The sequence below is a fragment of the Lithobates pipiens genome, unplaced genomic scaffold, assembly GCF_037356315.1.
Source record: "Lithobates pipiens isolate NorthernLeopardFrog02 unplaced genomic scaffold, aLitPip1_a1.2 Scaffold_18, whole genome shotgun sequence".
Lineage (NCBI taxonomy): Eukaryota > Metazoa > Chordata > Amphibia > Anura > Ranidae > Lithobates > Lithobates pipiens.
In genome coordinates, this window is record NW_027507758.1 from 367,994,804 (window position 1) to 368,015,996 (window position 21,193).

Here is a 21,193-nt window from a genome sequence, read left to right on the forward strand (position 1 = left end):
TAAGCGGTTTGTTTCCTGTTGCACAGCAACTGCCTGGGCATTAGCCATTGCTAATTGTTTAATTAGGTTCTCCAAGACATCACAGCTGGGTGCAGCTTTCACCCAGGAAATGGGATTGGCCTGTACCCCTCAAACTGCCTGCATTCTCCACCTATTTGTAAGGGATCAGAGGGGTGACAAGCCAGCTCAGACAGTTTAGTCAAGCTTTGTCTTTATAGGCAGTTCGAACAACACAAAAACTCTTCTTAGCAGTATAAGACAGTCCTTTTAAATAATGCTCAGCATCTCAGCCACAGCATATAACATGGCAATGTCCCAGTTCAGTCAAGCCCACCCAGCATGATCAAGTCATAGGTAACAGCCATCTCTTTCCAAACACCCTTTCATTTTCAACTCCGCTGGCAATAAGCAGGTCTGAAGGGGAAGTACCTGCCCTCTTCAATTAACCCCTTCTTAACCTTGCCCCAGGCTGATTCTCCACAATCCACTGTAAATGTTCAGGAGGCGTGTCACTGTGTAGTGATTTCCATCAAATACTACTATTGGGTTGTGGTGTATAGCCCTTGGCCAACTGACTAAAGCCAAGTTATCGCCCATCAACGATTTAGCTGTAAATGCAAGCCAATTACAAAGGCCAAACATTTGCACTAGTCGTTGATAAAGGGTAGACACAAGGTTATGAAGTTGGAAAGAGGAGAGCATTAATCCAGCCATGTTTCTAGGAAGGCATAAAAATTTTATCTAGCTAGTTTTCAGAACCCTGGTCTTTAAGAGAAAGAGTTCTATACCTATACATATTTATTAATTTCAGAAATAAATACTCCTTTTTAGTTTTAATGCATACAGCATGCTATCTGTTCAGTTTTCCTGCAACATGAATGGTATAATGATTGGCCTTAAGGACTGTTAAAAATCTCATTGTTCTATGGTAGCAGGAACCCTTGCCCAGAATATGATTTTTGAACATGTTGCTATTCCCTTAGGGATGGCAAGGGTTTCATACTTGGAGAGATGAAACAAGTCTGATGTTCTGTATAATTCGGAGCTTGATCAGACATTTCCCATCTCCCAGCTCACTCTTTCTCTTGTTGCCAGCTCCTTTTACTGGGCCCCTGATGCTCTTCAATTTGCATGAGCAGGAAAGTCTCCCTGAAGTGAAATTTGAAAAGTTGCTAGCGCTGCCTGTGCTCATCAGTGATTCCTCTGCCTTGATGAAGACGCATGAGATAAACACACTCTCACTGCCTCTTTTCCCCCAAGACACAAGTACAGAGAGCTCTGATCTGCTCCTGGAAATCACGGCTCGCTGTCCCTTCTTAAAAAATGTTGTTTACTCCTAATTTTCCACTCATTTCACGCCAATCTAGCTGTGGACGCTCGCAATCATGAATACGATACTGAGAAGGAAGCGGCAACAACCCCTATGGCTCTCGGAATGAGCACTGTAAATTAACCCATTACTCACCAACACAACGATGGTGTGTTATCCTCAGTAAAGCTGGTCACACCTTACAATCTGATGGTACAACCTACTCTTTTTCCAAATGTTTCTAGACTTTCCATAATCATGTAACCCCATCAACCTTTGTTCCCATAGTGAAACCCAGCTGTCAGGTTTGCTCCTTTGCAATAATGCACTCCATTGTCTTTCTAGTAATGTACGTTTAATATTTAATGATCTTATGGCTAACTCTCTATAGATATTTCCAGCATCTGCTTGTTCTACTGTCAGTCCAAGGACCAAAAGAATGAAACTATCCAATAAACTTTATTTGTTAACAGATGAATTACAGGCAAACCACAAAATAATTAAAGGGGTTGTTAAGGCTTATTTTTAATTTTTTTAAATAACAAACATATTTACCTCCTCTATGCAAGGGTTTTGCACAGAGGGGCCCTGATTCTCCGCTTCTGGGGTCCCCCAGCAGTGCTTCTGGCTCCTCATCTTCTCGAGTGCCCGTATTCCCTGGGGGCACTTAGTTTCCTAATTAATAAATACTATATGTGAACTGAAAAAACTATTTACCTGTGCCCACTTTGGAACATTATAAAAAAAAATGTATATGATATCAAATTTTCCACCTGTGGCAAAAATGCTAAATATCATGTGTTTGTGTGTGTTCGATAACATAATAACCATTAGTCAATGCATGTCTGTCCACCTACAGATTTTCCCCATGCACTATCCCTCTTGTCAAAAGAATCTTTGAAGTAACCCTTTCATCTTACATTATTCTGTTACCTGTCTAAAAGTTTTGATCTACTGGGTTCCTTGCAGTGGTTCCTCTTGCTGACCTCAACATCATTACAGAAGATAGTAGCAGTGTTAAAATCAGGAGGAGCCATTGAGAACTGTGGAGAACCAGGGAGATCAGCACTCCTGGAAGTGTTGCTTGGGGGCGGCAGGGGAGGCAGGTATTCAGCCTCTTCTTTACAGGTAACAGCATAATTTGAGACAAGGTCACTTTAAAAGAAATCTGAAACATAGAGCTGCCATCCTCTATCTCACATGTTTCAAACACAAGGCCCACGGGCTGAATGCGGTCCGCCAGGCCATTTCATGCGGCCCTCACATCCAGGGATTTTTTTCAGCCGGAACGTGGCGTAACTACCACCTCCAGCTTTTGCCCTCTGCTACCCGCTCACCACTGTCACTTGTAAACACAGAAACGTTCTTTGTTTACAAGGACAGCTTTTCTCTCGGCAGCTCTCACAGACCCCTGCCTGCCCTGCACTCACAGCGGGAACAAGGGAGATGCAGGTGCAGTGTGGGATGGGGCATCAGTCTGTGAAAGACAGCTGAACCCTGCACACCCTAAACTCTGTACTCTGTATGTAGCGCACTCTGCAGTATTTACATAGCACACCCCTGAATTTGGCACTCTGTACAAAGCGCATGCCTGAACTTCGTACATAACACACTCCTGGTATTTATTGCCTCTTTAGGACCCTCTCACAGTGCAATTTGTCAACACCCACCGCTCAATGCGGTTTGGCGAGGGGTGGGGTGTGGTTGAGTTCCTCCACCTATTCTCTAAGAAAAAAAAGCCCTGGATAAATTTAAATAGTGTTACAGATACAACCGGCTCTTTGAAGGCAACCATAATGCTGATGGGGTCTGTGATGAAATTGAGTTTGACACCTATGTTCTGTATGCTAGTTTCTTGACTATTATGTGCTAGTTTCCAGACTGCCAGTGCTAGCCCTCTGGTTATAGTACTCTGAGTTGCCCCCTGCATCGTGCTAAAAAGAACAGCTCTTGCACATTCAGATTTGCCATTACAGCAGATTGACTTTCTATCCTGGTTTAGACAAGTTAAGTAAGAATAGTGGCCACTTATTTACATGTATCTGACCAGGGACAGGGCACTTATTTGTATTATGTATTTATGTGGCTGACTTTTAAAGGGAGCTTAAAGTGGTTGTAAACCCTCCTACCTGACTTTTACCTATAGGCAAGCCTAGAATAAGGCTTACCTATAGGTAGTGGAAATATCTCCTAAACCTTGTGCCGTTTAGAAGATAGTTCCCTTGTAGTGTGCCAATGATGTCATTGGCGCATGCGCTGTGAATAAATGGAACTCTGACGTTTTTTCCCCAGCGTGTGCCGTGACTGACAGCTCTCGCGCGCATGTGCGGGAGTGACGTCAGGTGGCTCAGGCCAATCACAGAGCCAAAAGAAAGAGGGCCAACGATGGAAATGGCCTGCACAAGGGACAGCACGGGATTCAAGGCAGGTAAGTGTCACATAATGGGCTAGTATGTGATGCCAACTAGCCCATTATGATTTTAATTTGCAGGGAGCAAAAGAGGAAGTAAAACCCATCAGGGTTTACTTCCTCTTTAAAGTAGTTGTAAAGGCAGAAGGTTTTCTTAAAGTGGAGTTCCACCCAAATATGGAACTTCCGCTAATTGGATTCCTCCCCCCTCTGGTGTCACATTTGGCATCTTTCAGGGGAGACGGCAGAGCAGATGCCTCTATAATCCAGGTATTTGCTCCCACTTTTGGGCATATACAGTGGTGTGAAAAAGTGTTTGCCCCCCTTCCTAATTTCCTGTTCCTTTGCATGTTTGTCACACTTAAGTGTTTCGGAACATCAAACCAATTTAAACAATAGTCAAGGACAACACAAGTAAACACAAAATGCAATTTGTAAATGAAGGTGTTTATTATTAAAGGTGAAAAAAAATCCAAACCATCATGGCCCTGTGTGAAAAAGTGATTGCCCCCCTTGTTAAAACATACTATAACTGTGGTTGTCCACACCTGAGTTCAATTTCTCTAGCCACACCCAGGCCTGATTATTGCCACACCTGTTCACAATCAAGGCATCACTTAAATAGGAGCTGCTTGACACAGTAAGGTCCACCAGAAGATCCTTAAAAGCTACACATCATGCCGAGACCCAAAGAAATTCAGGAACAATTGAGAAAGAAAGTAATTGAGATCTATCAGTCTGGAAAGGGTTATAAAGCCATTTCCAAAGCTTTGGGAATCCAGCGAACCACAGTGAGAGCCATTATCCACAAATGGCGAAGACATGGAACAGTGGTGAACCTTCCCAGGAGTGGCCGGCCGCCCAAAATTACCCCAAGAGCGCAGCGACGACTCATCCAAGAGGTCACAAAAGACCCCACAACAACGTCCAAGGAACTGCAGGCCTCACTTGCCTCAGTTAAGGTCAGCGTTCATGCCTCCACCATCAGGAAAAGACTGGGCAAAAATGGCCTGCATGGCAGAGTTCCAAGGAGAAAACCACTGCTGAGCAAAAAGAACATCAAAGCTCGTCTCAAATTCTCCACAACACATCTTGATGATCCCCAAGACTTTTGGGACAACATTCTGTGGACCGATGAGACAAAAGTGGAACTCTTTGGAAGGTGTGTGTCCAAGTATATCTGGCGTAGAAGGAACACTGCATTTCATAAAAAGAACATTATACCAACAGTAAAATATGGTGGTGGTAGTGTGATGGTCTGGGGCTGTTTTGCTGCTTCAGGACCTGGAAGACTTGCCGTGATAAAAGGAACTATGAATTCTGCTGTCTACCAAGAGATCCTGAAGGAGAATGTCCGACCATCTGTTCGTGTACTCAAGCTGAAACGAACTTGGGTTCTGCAGCAGGACAATGATCCTAAACACACCAGCAAGTCCACCACCGAATGGCTGAAGAAAAACAAAATGAAGACTTTGGAGTGGCCTAGCCAAAGTCCTGACCTGAATCCTATTGAGATGTTGTGGTATGACCTTAAAAAGGCCGTTCATGCTCGAAAACCCTCTAATGTAACTGAATTAGGACAATTCTGCAAAGATGAGTGGGCCAAAATTCCTCCAGGATGCTGTAAAAGCCTCATTGCACGTTATCGCAAACGCTTGGTTGCAGTTGTTGCTGCTAAGGGTGGCCCAACCAGTTATTAGGTTTAGGGGGCAATCACTTTTTCACACAGGGCCATGATGGTTTGGATTTTTTTTCACCTTTAATAATAAACACCTTCATTTACAAATTGCATTTTGTGTTTACTTGTGTTGTCCTTGACTATTGTTTAAATTGGTTTGATGTTCCGAAACACTTAAGTGTGACAAACATGCAAAGGAACAGGAAATGAGGAAGGGGGCAAACACTTTTTCACACCACTGTATAACCCCAGGCTCCGTGGTGATCTATGCCATGTCCGACCCCCGACCCCCCCCCCCCCCCCACTGCTGTCTTCTGGGAGACACACAGGTCCCAGAAGACAGCAGGGACCAGTGAGGATGCACAGCGTGACTCGCGCATGCACAGTAGGAAGCAAGGCTTCCCTTACCAAAGATGGCGGCACCCCCTCCCGAAAGCCGAGGGACAGATCGGCGTCAGGTGAGGACATTGCGGGTGCCCTGGACAGGTAAGTGTCCATATTTTAAAAGTCAACGGCTGCATTATTTGTTGCTGCTGACTTTTATAGGAAAAAAAATTTGGCGGACCTCCGCTTTAATGTATTCTATGCATTAGGATAAATAAAAAACTTTTTTGTAGCAGCCCCCCTCAGCTACTTACCCAAGCTCCATCTCTCTCCAACGATGTGAACGAGTGTCTCTGCTGTCCAGGACCTGCGTCTCCCTCCTGCTGTCAATCAGTCAGTTAGCCAATCAGGAGGGATTGGGTCCGAACCGTGGCTCTGTGTGTATGGATGGGCAAAAGGAGCTGCGGCTTGGCTCGATGCCCCCATAGCAAACTGCTTACTGTGGGGGCATTCGACAGAAGGGAGGGGCCAGGAGCAGTGAAGAGGGACCTGAGGAGAAGAGGAGTATCAGGGCTGCTCTGTGCAAAACCATTGCATAGGGCAGGTAAGTAAAACATGTTTGTTATTTTTAAAGACAGAAAAATGAGACTTTAGTATCACTTTAACGCTGAATGCTATTCTAGCAGCTAAATATCCAGTACATTGAATACACATTTGTAAACCACTTTTCTCATGCAGACAGGGAGTTCCACAATGGTACTAATAGTTTGTGCCTGTCACGTCCAACACTTTATGTATTAACATTCCAGATTGGAAGAACTTTTTAATATATTGAGTTGTGAAGCAAAGAAATAAATATTGCCATTCTATTGAAAATACATTTCCTTCTGAATCTTCTCTCTCTCAATCAACATTGACTATATTTAATCCTTATGCTGTTAGCAATAGTAAATAGATAGGAAAGTCTATTAGATTTACTTGTTTTAACATTTATTTTTATCTTTACATTTGTACAGTTACTTCCTGGTTTATGGCCTAGGTAAATAATGTTATACATCCCAGGAGTCCTCAGGAGGGGAGGAGGGGTTTTATCAGCTAAACATGCCATTCTAACTGAGCTAAAGGCAGATTGATTCCAGGAAGTAAATGTTACATAAATAATTTGCCCTTACTGAAGATGGCCACGCCCAGAAATGCTAAGGGTTTTTTTTTTTTCAAAGTAATTTCTCAGCAAACTGGAGACATGAATGAATGGGGGAGTTTGCTTTGAATATTAAAAAATAATTAAATATAATTTTTGGTTTGTGGTGTTCAGATTCAGTGTGGTTTCATTAAATAATAATTAATTACAGCTGAAAAAAAAAAAAACGCTCCCATCTCCAGAAGTTTGCTCAATAATTCTAAAGATAACATTCCTACCTCCTATTTAGCTACACCGTCTGGCCTGCCCAGGGCAAACGGTGTATCTGCATAGGAGATATGTAGCCACGACTCAACATTCTTGAACAGACACCAGCAGGTATTTACACTTTATTATAGACATTATTTCACTCTATAAAAATAAGATGGAAGATGCTGGATTTAGCATTGGCTTGGCTCAATATTTGAGCCAAGCCCAGAAGGTTAACTTGGGCTAACTGTTAGGTTTGGTTTGGAAAACTATGGGTAGACTTGATCGTTACAAGGGCTTTAGGATCCTGCGTGCATTTACCAGCACCTGTTAGAGAATGGTCATAGTCTATAAGTACCTTTACACTGCTACCACAGAAGCATAGGTCTGTGTATTACTGAAATCATGGTCGTCACTGTGAATTACATGACCTTATGGTTGTGTATGTGCCTTCGTGTTTACTAATGCCGCGTACACATGGTCGGATTTCCTGATGGAAAAATGTTCGATGGGAGCTCTTTGTTGGAAATTCTGACCATGCGTAGGCTTCATCTGACATTTTCCATTGGAATTTCCGACACACAAAACTTGAGATCTGAATCTCAAGTTTTTTGACAACAAAATCCGTTGTAGGAAATTCCGATAATGTGTACACAATTCCCGAAGCACAAAGTTCTACTCGTGCTCGGAATCAAGCAGAAGAGCCGCACTGACTATTGAACTTCAATTTTCTCGGCTTTTCGTACGTCACCGCGTAACTTTCGGAATTTCCAACAACATTTGTGTGACCGTGTGTATGCAAGACAAGTTTGCGTCAAGATCCGTTGGAAAAAAATCCCATGGATTTTGTTGTCGGAATGTCCGATCTTGTGTACGTGGCATTAGACTTGGTTTTCAATGACAAGTCAGGGTTTAATCTGCTTAAACTAAATGCACTCATTTCTGCCTAATAATAAATCAATGAAGCAAATATATAGACTGGTTTCTCCAAAAGAGAAAAGCTCTGTGAATATAACATTGGCACAGCTGGAGGTGGAGAGTATGATTCACTGCCAGACAAATCACACACTTGCAAAGAGACAGATGGCGTTAAATACTGTAAGAATTTAAGTTTGGATTTTCTTTAAAGACTTTCCTACTAAATTACTCCTAAGAAAGACAAAGAAGTTGTTGAGTTATAAAATGAGAGCAAAAATGGAGCTGTCATGCAGAGAAATCACATTTTGTGTTTCCTTTGAAAGATTTCATCTCTAACAAATTTCGAGTAACATGATTGGTTACAGTAGGCAACAGCTCCATATTGCTTTATTTTTTATTTATTTTTAAATGCTTGAAGGCTTTAGCAGAAATTGTTTGATTAACATATATGGTGAAAATTGTTTCTTTTTTTGCAGGTCTTGTTTTCTGTTGCCTAACTAGTGTTGAAGTGAACATGTGGCCATCTAATCCATAGTAATCTGGCTATGGGACTTTAATACAAATACCTTCCAGTGCCTACATGCATTCTTTATTTAAATGGCGCCCCATGTGTACTGAAAATCAATAGTGCTTTAACACGGGAAATGAGGACCATGGCTCTTATTGTCCAATACGGAGATGCGGGAAAAGGGAAAGTTTGGCCTTGGTACAGCCGTGGTCCCTGTTGCCTGTGATAAAGCACTATTGATGACTATTTTAATAAAATAAGAATTTATGTAGGCATCAAGAGGCGCTTGCATTAGTTGCGTATCTTCTGCCGGATTACTGTGAATGAGAAGGCAACATTATATATTTTATTTGTGACGTCATCTCCCAGATCTTGTGAATATTGACTGAAGCTGGTTGTATTTCCAGGACAGGAAAAAAATGGAGTCCATGTTTTGCCACAGAGCTATTGGTATGAATTTTTCTACGCTACAGTTCTACTCCTCATCTGCCTCGTTGTCTGTCTGGTTGGTGCTAGCATCTATGCCAAGGCTACTTTTCTCATCTTCATTGTGGTCATGGTTGTCCTGATCGTTGTCTTTATCAGCTTTTTTGCTGTAAAGGAGAAGATTGTTACAATTAATATCACAGATGGCAATGTTACCCATGTCTTAAATGGAACCTTTACTGGCTTCAAGCTTTCCACACTCAAGGACAATGTGTACCGTAAGTAACTTTTTCTTTTAACATACATACAGTATGAAATAATATCTCTTCTAGACTAGGTTTACCGATTTATCATAATATACAAGAACCTTCAGGGCTGCTTATTTACTGCATGAACCACATAAAGCTAGCTAGATAAATGAGATGGAAGTGTTGAGAAGATCCAGACCCTGAAAGACCTTTTTTGTGAGAGATTTTTTTTATAAATAAGCACACCGTTTTTGGTTGAATGTGTTTTGGATTAAAAAGATCCCTCTGTCAGCCTTATTGTGATCAATCAATTATAAATAATTGATCTCTCCTCCAAAATCTTGTGCTGCAATTGAAGAAAGGTTACGGTTAGTACATACCTCCAGTTAGCACATTCCAGGGGTGAGTTGTGCTCTTACATTCTAATCACCTCCAAGGTTTTGCCTATAACCACATTCCAGTGGATAATTTTCTAGTGACACAATTGTGTTGGTAGCCAAAGACAAAGCATCTATGGTCTCATGTTTCCTCAATTTTTGTAGATCGGGGGTCTCCAAACCACCTAATTAAAGGACCAGTTTATTGTCCTTCAGATGTTGAGGTGGCTGGACTGTGGCCAGCGAGAGTAGAAAATGCTCCAACATCAATAGGAGAAAACAATGCCCTATTTGTGTCACTGGGAGGAACATTGTCCCATCATTGGTGTCAGTGGGAGGAATAGTGGTCCATTGTTGGTGTCAGTGGGAGGAATAGTTCCCCATTATTGGTGTCAGTGGGAAGAATAGTGTCCCAATTGTTGGTGTCAGTGGGAGGAATAGTGAGCCATTGGTGGTGTCAATGGGACGAATAGTGTCCCATTGTTGGTGTCAGTGGGAGGAATAGTGAGCCATTGGTGGTGTCAATGGGACGAATAGTGTCCCATTGTTGGTGTCAGTGGGAGGAATAGTGGTCCATTGTTGGTGTCAGTGGGAGGAATAGTGGTCCATTGTTGGTATCAGTGGGAGGAATAGTGCCCCATCATTAGTATGATTGGTAGGAATAGAGCTCCATTGTTGGTGTAAGTGGGAGGAATAGTGCCCCATTAATCTGTGTCAGTGGGAAGAATAGTACCCCATCATCGGTGTCAGTGGGAAGAATAGTGCCCCATCATCGGTGTCAGTGGAAAGAATAGTGCCCTGTTGCTGGTGTCAGTGGGAGGAATAATGCCCCATGGGCTGGATAAAGGCAAGCATAGGGCTACATCCGGCCCCCGGGCCACAGTTGGAAGACCATTGGAGTAGATGCTTGCCATTGTACTACAGATACATTGGGTGACCTGTAGGAAATTGCAATTAAGAGGATGCATCCGTTTAACTAGTACTAGCTCTTTAGCTTGTAAAAATGGCTGTAATTTTTTATGCAATGGATTCTTGAATAAGAAGGGTGGGTTGAGTGCCTTGATTAGTGTGACTGGAGTATTTTGTGTCCAACTCCTGTGTATTCCATTTATATATCCACATCTGATTAAATGCTTTGAACCACACTGCGGTATCTGAACCATCTCCAGCCTCTGTATGGCATTTGGGGAACAAAGAGCTAAATCTCATTTCCCTGATGAATCTTACATTATGACAGTGTAAAGGTCAAAAGAAAATGAAATTAAAGGAGTCCACTGAGAGAGTCTGGCATGGAATGGAAAGATTCTGTAATCATCAATTTGCTAGAGAAAAAGGCTGATATCACTCTTAGCTCGAGACGACTTGACCTGTAGCATGAGAACATTTGTAGCAACAAAATAAGCATACTGCAAACAATAGATTGTGCTTGCTTTCAGCTTTTCACTTCTTTTATTTTGTAAGGCAGCACAAAGAGCAATGATGATGTAAAAAGTGCAATAACGCATAGTACCCAGATATTAGAAGTTCTGAAAGATTATTTTTAATAGTAAAGCTGTAGGTTCTGACACAGTAGTTTGCAACCGCTCTGCAGGAACAACACATAACGCAGTTTAACCACTTGCCAACCGGACCAATTCTGACACCTCTCACATGTACATTAGAAAATTACTTGGAACCCCAAACATTATTTATATATATATATATATATATATATATATATATATATATATAAATATTTTGGCAAAGGCCCTACAGAATAAAATGGCAGGAAATTACAATTTTTTTATGTCACACGGTATTTGCGCAGCGGTTTTTCCAACGCAATTTATTTTTTAAAATACACTTAAGTGCATTTTATTGCACACAAACACAATATAATACCTGATTTTTTTTTTTTTTTTGTAAAATGTAAACGCTGATGCTATGCTGAGTAGATACCTAACATGTCACGCTGTAAAATTGCGTATGCCCATGGAATGGTGCCAGGCTACAGTACTTTAAATTCTCCAGATATGAAATTTTTTTTTTTTACAGGTTACCAGTTAAGGGTTACAGAGGAGGTCTGGCACTAGAATTATTGCTCTTTCTTTGACGTTCATGTTGATACCTTACATGTGTGGTGCCATTAGACATGTGCAGTTCGTTTCGTTCCGGATTGAAATTGGGAAAAAAATGTCCATTTTCGGAAATTCTGATATATTCAAATTTTTGAATTACAATAGTACCGAATTTAAACAAATCCGAAAGTAGGGAAAAAAAATTCAGACAAAGTTCAAATCGATCCAAATAATTTTTCGAATCAATAGTTTTAGAATTTGAATCGTTTTTCGAATTCGAAAAGTTTTCGTATTCAAAAGGTTGTTGAATAGTTTTCGAATCATTTTCAATTTGTTTTCCAATTTCCAAAGAGAATAAAATAGAATAGAAAGGAATAGAATATAAAAAATGAATAGAAAAGAATATAACAGAAAAAAATTGAATATAATAAAGTCTTCTAATTTTAGTGAGTGGCCAAGTGTCTTGTTAAACTCCCTTCCACAAAAAAGTTTTTATCCCTATTGTGGGATCACCTCACCAGTATGGTATTTGTAAATTGAAATCATATCCCCTCTCAAGCGTCTCTTCTCCAGAGAGAATAAGTTCAGTGCTCAAAACCTTTGCTCATAACTAATATCCTCCAGACCCTTTATTAGCTTTGTTGCCCTTCTCTGTACTCGCCCCATTTCCAGTACATCCTTCCTGAGGACTGGTGCCCAGAACTGGGCGGCATACTCCAGGTGCGGCCAGACCAGAGTCTTGTAGAGCGGGAGAATTATCGTTTTATCTCTGGAATTAATCCCCTGTTTAATGCATGCCAATATTCTGTTTGCTTTGTTAGCAGCAGCATGGCATTGCATGCCATTGCTGAGCCTATTTACTAGGACCCGCAGGTCCTTTTCAATCCTCGATTTCCCCCAGAGGTTCTCCCCCCAGTGAGTAGATTGCATTCATATTTTTGCCACCCAAATGCATTATTTTAAATTTTTCTACATTAAATCTCATTTGCCATGTAGCAGCCCACCCCATTAATTTGTTCAGATCATTTTGTAAGGTTTCCACATTCTGCGGAGAAGTTGTTGCCCAGCTTAGCATGGTATCATCCGCAGATACAGAGATTGAACTGTTTACCCCATCCTCCAGGTCATTTATGAACAAATTAAATTGGAATAGGGTCCCAGCACAGAACCCTGGGGGACCCCACTTTCCAACCCTGACCTGTCCGAATATTCTGTTCTAGTTGTTTCTATTCTGTTCTTTTATTTTGTGTTCTATTTTGGTTTGTTTTACTCTATTATATTCTGTTCTGTTCTATTCTATTATACTTTTTTCTATTCCATTCCTTTATTTTCTATTCTACTTTATTCTCTTTGGAAATTGGAAAACAAATTGAAAACTTTTTGAATTAGAAAACTATTTGAATTCAGAAAATTAGAATTGATTCAAATAAAAATAAACAAAACAAATCCTGAAAAAAATCGGATTAAAGGAATTTAAACAAATTTATGTAAATAACTGATCGAAACAAAACAAATTTTTTCGTTCTGCACGTGTCTAGGTGCCATCACCGTTTACATATTATTTTTTATTTTTATTATTATTTATTTTATCTAAAACTATTTTTTACACTTGTCTCTTTGTTTTTTTGGTATTGACTTTATTGCTATGAAAAGGAATGAACAACATCTCTTGTGACAACATGGGCCATGGCAGGTCTTCTTTATGGGGAGATATTGGGGTTCATTAGACACCAAATCTCTTCTCTGGCCTCCAATGTAGCTTATCAGACACAGATCGGTCTAATCGGCTGCTTTCCTGGCCACCAGGTAACCAAAGGGCCAAAAGCAGAAGTGACAAAATCCTTGTTTTGTCCGGTTTCCAGGATCACAGAGAGGGTGGAACACTGTCAGTCCCTCTCTGTGCAAATTGGACAGGAGAGCCCGGGAAAGGTGGCGGTGGGAGGGTGGTCACCTCCTGCAGAAGTGATTAAATGGCCACTTCAGCTTAAAACAGAATCACCAGCTGAAAATTGTGATATTGGGATGATACCGGTAGCTGCAGGCATCATCCTGGTAGCTGAGAATGTCATATGATGGTGAACCTTGGCACCCCAGATGTTTTGGAACTACATTTCCCATGATGCTCCACTACACTGTAGAGTGCATGAGCATCATGGGAAGTGTAGTTCCAAAACATCTGGGGTGCCAAGGTTCGCCATCACTCATATGACACCCTACAGTCGGCAAGTGGATAATATTTATATTTGGTTTCCTTATGTCTCAAACACACATTCAATATTCTAGTGCTGATTACTTGAAATATTTTACACTAAAGAGCACTAACTTCTAATTAGAATCGCTCCCAGCAACCAACATGATTGCTACGGGTTATTGCTTTTATAATGAGCACTCTCTATTGAATTAAGCTATAGGTACAGGTGCAAAATATTCTCAAAAGGGGGGTTCTAGTATCTCATTGTGAACACGGAGCATTGGAAGCTGAAGTTCTTGATTTTTAAGAGTAGTGGTCTATAAGGGGACATTACTGTAGAAATAAAGAGGAGATCATCACACTATGCATGCACCCTGATACAAGAATGTGGGAGTTATGATGTGTGGACCAAATACCACTGAAAGCTTTTAGATCTGAGTAACAGCCATGGATTTTGAGAGCTGTGCAGATCAATCGCCTGTTCAATATCAACTTGCAGCATGAGCGACCAGCTTAATTAAAATGCACATCACTTGCTGCGTGTTGACTCTCATGCTTAAAGCCCATATTTTACTTAGCGTTGGGTCTTATTAATGGATAGTTGGATCTAGAAATGAATTGTTTCAAAGCCTTTTATTCCGATAAAAAACTCAGTTTCTATAGCGGGGTACATGGTTCAATTATAATACTTCCAAACAGAACATGAGGTTCATTTTGATGTTCATTACAATGTAATATTTTCATAAATGTTTGCTAGAACAAAGAAAAATGTGTACATACATCCTTGCCGGTTTGGAAAGTAAGGCTGGCCATTCATTATACTATTTTCTTATTCAATTTCCTTTAGATTTACCTTCAACTATGTAATATAAGGTCCCGCCTGATTGCATACAAACTTAACGTGTTTAGGTTTGACCTCATATTATATGGTTTTGGTAAATAGAAAGGACAATTGTACAAATTTTTTTTATAATATATGGCCAACCTTATGGTCCATATTTATTTGTAGTAACTTGGCACATTCATTTTTGGCTTGTGAAAATAGGAGTGGTATATCTTTAAGTAGCAGCACCTGGCAAACAGTTTCAGCGCATGATGTTCAGACCAGGGGTGGCCCGTCCATTAAGGGCTCATGGGCGCTGCTCCCCTATTGATGCATCCGGACACCGGCGCATAAATTAATGATGTGGAGGGGCTGTTTTTTTTTTTTTTAAAGCACCGATTAGAGACAGAGGCTCTAATAGGTTTCAATATAGCGTGGGCGCAGGTCGCAGAGAGTGCGAGCCCAACCAGGTGTGTTACAACAGCAAATTAATATTCACTGTTGTAACACCGATCCTCCTCCTGGCCAATCAGGAAGCAGATTTTGACACCGGTCACCCGATTGGCTGAAAGGACAGGCGCTCATATTGGAAGAGGAGGAGGGGGTAGCTGGAAGCCACCATGGAGGAGAGGACTCGGAGCCGAGCCGCTGCACCACACTGCCTGCCACCCGCCACTATGGGGTAAGTGCCGGACCGACCGTCAAACCACCAGCCGCCACTGGTTCAGACCTCAGTAAATTGTATAGACTGAAATTCTATTGCCATATCTGCCAAAGACACAAAACACAGATGTTTTGTTGCTGTAAAAGCACATATACACCCTAACAATAAACGTATCTTATTTGCTCTCATTTGGTCTGGTAAATATACCATTTATCGTTTTATTATATCTTTTATGGCCAGTTTATACCAGAATGCAGTGCAGGAAACCCACGTTCTGTGCACATTTCCCACACCACGTTCATAACGCACTGCACTTCCGATCTGCAGCGGGTGTCATTGTTAACTTAACAACACCCCAAAAACGCAGGTCGTGAATGCAGTTGCGTTTCCATGCAATGGATTCCATGATACAGTAGTATCATACGATCTGGTTGCTGTGCCTTTTATGAAGTAGTGCATGCACGATTTTTGGTTTGGTCGGTGCAATTTTATCCCATTCTTGTGCGATTCATGGTGTTAACCCGGCCTTTTAACTGCAGCTTCTGCTAGACAACTTATGGGCTGATTCCTTTGTTATCAAGAAGAGGAGAGGTATTCTGTGGTCTCGTCCTAGTGTAACAACTCTACTCTTCCATAGATACAGTATGGTGAGTGAGAGTTGTCACCCTAGGATGGGCATTGTGTTCCTGGCAGGATCACCAGGTGAAAATAAATAAAAAAACTCAAAAAAATCAAAGTAGCCATCACATCTTGGCGATAGTAAGCTGCATATATACATTTGTGTTTTTTATGGTGAGGGAGCATTGTCATCCTAGGACAGGAATTGCGTTGCTGGCAAGATCACCAGGTGAAAATAAATAAAATAAAAACATGGAAAAAAACTAAAGCAGCCATCACATCTCATGGATGGTAAGCTGCATATATACATTTTTTATGGCGAGGGAACGTTGTCACCAGTGGCGGCTGGTACTAAATATTTTTTTGGGGGGAGAAGGACGGCCGGACAGGAACGCGGCGATTGCCGCAAGCAGGCCCCCACCCCCTACTGGCATATTAAACAGAGGGCCTCCTCAACAATATCATTAGTATCCCCCCAACCTTTATGAGTACTCCCACTTTTGTCTATCATGGTCAGCAGCACCCACTCAAAATTCTGCCCCTCTCTGTACCTTCTTTCTGCCTGTCATAGCCCCCATCAGTACCCCAACTCTTTAATGCCATGGCCCTCGTCTTTACACTTCACTCTGGCTTAGCTCCCGCATCAGCTAACCCCCCCTCCTCCCATAGACTTTATAAACCCCCACCCATCCATCCCCAGCACTCACCCTTCGCTGATCAAGTCGCACCACATTGGATAGGCTCTGTCTGATCTCCGTGGCTACCCCGGGCTTCAGCAGGCTCTTGGTAAATCTGCAGCAGATTTAATCACAAATCACATGGGGAGGGAAGAGGGGACAACTGACAGCATGCTGGGGAAGGCACTGACACAGAGCAGTGGACGGGAGGGAGAGAGCAAGGCAGATTGGACTGAGAACTGGATGGATGTTGCTGGGGGACAGGACAAAGAAGGGGTTCAGGGCAGGGATGGGGTCAGTGGTGGCTGCGTCTCCTCCTTCCTCCTAGACAATAGGATAGCTTCCCCTTTTGGCCAATCAGCCAATGGGCCTTAGGACCCGCTTCCTGATTTGCCGGGAGGAGAATCAGTGGGACAATAGTGAATATTCATTCTCTAGTGTCCCACAACTGAGTGGGCTCAGGGCGCAGTGCTTTGTGCCCCGAGGCCCACTCTTTTTTTTGGCTCTAATCATGTGCTTAAAAAAAAAAAAAACATTGGAATCCATGTGTCTGGTGCCACGCATGTAGATTAGGGGGATGGACTCATGGATAGGGGGCGGCGCCCCTGCACCCGTAATGGGCGGGCCGCCACTGGTTGTCACCCTAGGACAGGAATTGTGTTGCTGGCAGGATCACCAGGTGAAAATAAATGTTAAAAAACCTGAAAAAATGTAAACCTGAAAAAATTAAGCAGCCATCACATCTAATAAATAGATGGTAAGCTAAAATATATATATTTTTGTTGTTTGAATTTAGATGTGCTTTAAAGAGGAATTCCAGGCTAAACCTTTTTGCCTTATTGTACATGATCATGTATAACTTCTTTAACTGCTGCAGTAAAGACCCGTAATCTTAAAAAAAAACATAAATGCATTTCTCTTATGCTCATTAACAAACACAGCCTTTCTTCATAGTCCATGACCAAACAGGGTTTTATAACCTCACCTACAGGAGTAGGACACTAGGCAGAAGTAAAACTCTGCACCATCTATGGGCAGTCCTCTCTGGGTATAAAACCCCCTCTCTGCTACAGTCATTCTGCCTAGTGTTTTTAGGAGTATAGACTTGATCTTCTCATGGGATCTGTGGTCCCATAGCCCTTTTCTTTTTTTCCCGGTGATTTTTGTTTTTCCTGTGGAGATCTTCTATTAACAGTTAGGCTGGATGATGGGCTGGATAATCTAGATCCAATGGTCACCCCACTCTGACCAGCAAGCACGCGCAGACTGGTTGCCCTATGGTTTTTCTCCTTTCATTGGTTGCCCGCCCTTTATTATGACACGGCTTTGGGACATCCCTGTTTGGTAATGGACTATGAAGAAAGGCTGTGTCCATCAATGAATGTAAGAGAAAACAAGATTTTTTGTTACTCCTCGTAAAACCCCTTTCTTCTGAGTTCATTGACGGACACGGTACCCGCCCCTCCATGGAGTTTCTCCTTGACACTCCTTGTGACTGACTCGGTTGCCTATAGCAGAGAGGGAGATTTATGCCCAGAGAGGACTACCCATAGGAGGCGTCCTGCCTAGTTTCCTACTCCTGTAGGTGGGGCTACAAAATCATGTTTGGTCATAGATGATGAAGAAAGGCTGTGTCCGTTAATGATCTCAGAGAAAATGATTTTACGGTAACAAAAAAATCCTGTTTTTCTAGTGAAAGGTCAACTTTTATATTTATTTAAGGCAGGGGTGCCCAACCATTTGAAGAGCGAGGGCCACTTATACAACTTGGTAACTAGTCACGGGCCACAATGAGTGGGCAGATGACAGGTCCAAGTGCACTCCGTATATGCAGAGCTGATTCAGACACAGCCCACTCAACTCTATGGGCCCTCAGATCTGCTCAGATGGAAGGGGACGGACCCCCTCCACTTCTGTATATATTTTTTTTATCGGATTGGAGGTAGGTGGGTGTAAATGGCCACAAGTCTGTTTAAATCTGTGGTTCACTAGAGGTGAACGGAGGTTCTGATTGTGTTGGAACCGATCATCTCAAAAGCAGCCTAAGGCTGCTTTCACACTGACGCGATGTGGTTTACCCACACTGAGGGTGCAGCGCAGTGCACCTGTGGCTTAGCTGTACTTTGCCATAGACTTTTATTATATCCTGCAGGGGTGGTGCACTTTCTGAAGTGCACCAAACCCGCAGGTAATACCAGAAGTCTATGGCTTGGTGCAGGTAACCTGCAGGTGTTCTGTGCTGCATCTGTGGATCAGTTTGAAAGCAGCCCAGATTTGCCCATATACACACTGATTTTAGTAATAAACTTACCTTTAATAACAGTCTTCCATTCATTTCTGCTTATGAGGCTCTGCTCCGCAACCACTTGCTTCTTCTACCGCCGGCTTCATTCACAACACTCTTGCTTTGTGTCGGCAACCCACAATCTGGACTTGCCAACCCGCCATCCCAGAGCAGGAGGACGCGTGCCACATCAGAGGGCCGCATGTGGCCCCCAGGCCACTGGTTGGGCACCCCTGATTTAAGGGGTTGAATAGGGCAAAGGATGTGAATTGGTGATTAAAGTTATGAACAGGTTGAAGCAGACTACATACCACCACTCCTATTTCTACCCATTGCCAATGTCGCATACATGGGAAAACTAGCCCCTCCTGGATTGCAGACCAGGAAATTTAAGATGGAACCAAAACTATGGGAAAAAATTGTAAAGCCCTACTCTCCCATTGTACTGTGTTTGGTAGCAATGTGGGATGTGGATGTGCTTATAGTGGGGTTCATTGAAACCGTAGTAGTAGTTGGGAAACAAACAAACAAAAAAAACATAGTAAGCTGCATCAGCATTCAGTAAACAGATGCAGTAGGCAGCCCATAGATATTGGACAACAATCTGTTGGCAATTTGTAGCCAGACCAGGTGACAATCTAGTCTCTATAGCACCAAACACCTGGAGGAATATTGATAAGACAGATTATAGTTCAAATCACTATTCTTGTCCTTTCAGATAAGCAGAGCGAGACCTTTCTCTTTTGCTACTGACCTCATTCCCTCTTACCTACTTATGTACAAAGGTTATGGAGTGCTCTGCAGCATTCTGAAGATTAACTTCTCTGACAGCCTGCTCATATGTATGGGCTGTCAAAGGTGCAATCCTTACAGTGGTATTACAAGTAAAAAAACAAAAATGTAATATATTGCAGCTTGTTTAGATGTGGTGGCTGTATTAGTCTTATTCTAATACGTACTTGCCCATTCTCCTGAAAGATTCATAATGTGCAATCCACTCCTATTGAGAAGCCATCTATTAAGCATCCCAAACAGAGACGGATTTTGACTTTTTTTTTTTTTTTACCTTTTTTTTTTTTTACTTTTTCACTTTACTCCTGAAAGCTGATTTATTTTTGGTTGCTTTAAATGTTTTGTAGTGTTCTAAATCAAAGCACTAAACTGATTGATAGCAGGGTTATTGAGGTGTGTATTCAATGCCTTCAAAAGTATTACAGATGTCTCTTACTACTATTGTCTGGTATTGCCTAAAACAATTATATCTGATATTTTTACTATAGCACACTATGCCCGCGATTACACTACAGGAAAAATGATGAGTTTCGCTACAGTCTTTGCTGTCATGTTCAATGGCTGCACAGGGATTATGGCTGGAGCCAACATCTCAGGTAATATCAATGGTTCTTTCACCGACTACTTCTTGTCTTTATTTTGATATTTGTCTCATTGAGCAGACAGGAATTATAGGAATTCCCATTGTACAATGAATGTATGAGGTCAAATGAATATACAACTATTACTCTACCAATGGAACAGAGTACATCGGATCGGCAGCACACAATGTAAAGGGAATCCTTTATTGCATTAGATAAAAACAATGGATAGGTACAGGCAGGGGAAAAGCGGGTAGGTTGATACGTTTCACACCATAGGAATGCTTTGTCAAAACCACACATTAAAAGATATAATAAAATATTTACAAAAATGTGAGGGGTGTACTCACTTTTGTGAGATACTATAGGTCTTGGCGTTGTTCTGGCTTGAGAATTTTGCCATGGCAACTTCTGTCTGTCTGGCTAAGGAGAGTACTGTTATAGGCTGCTAAGACAGATTTTTTCAATAGTGAGAGGGTAATAGCGGGATAAATATTTTCATATCCCTCCATGCTGAAACAAGGCAAATTTAAACTGCCCTGTTTTACCCAGATCCAACCTTGACTCACCCAGCTTAGCCAAAAACTGGGCTAACACATGTGTGGTCAACAATACCCATATATTAAGATTACAGAAAAATGTATGTGCACTTTTTTTTTTACAAAAATAGGCCATTCCAGAATGAAATAGCCTTGGGCTGCATTCAGACGTCATTGCTTTTGTCATTAGAGACTTGTGCTCAGCTTTGACAGCTTATCCAGTTACTGCTCCTATTATATTGCTCTGGCTCATAGAGAACAATGGCCAGTTGGAGAAATACCCCACCCACTTGTTTGCAGCTTGTGGACATACAGTAACTAGGGACTGACATAGGAATAGAAATAGGGTTATAAACTCAGTGTCCTATACAACTGAACA

The 21,193-nt window shown here is 41.8% G+C and overlaps 1 protein-coding gene across 2 annotated transcripts in view; it reads left to right on the forward strand.

The window, feature by feature from the left end:
• LOC143988229 (solute carrier family 12 member 9-like) overlaps window positions 1–21,193 on the forward strand; it is a 325,643-nt gene that overhangs the window by 73,167 nt on the left and 231,283 nt on the right. For both annotated transcript variants that reach the window (XR_013276794.1, XM_077487641.1), the window contains exons 4-5: window positions 8,945–9,241; window positions 20,183–20,290. Coding sequence is in view for 1 of the 2 variants with exons in the window: in XM_077487641.1 (XP_077343767.1) it covers window positions 8,945–9,241; window positions 20,183–20,290 (405 nt within the window). In the remaining variant the exon portion in view is untranslated. The remainder of the gene's footprint in view (window positions 1–8,944; window positions 9,242–20,182; window positions 20,291–21,193) is intronic.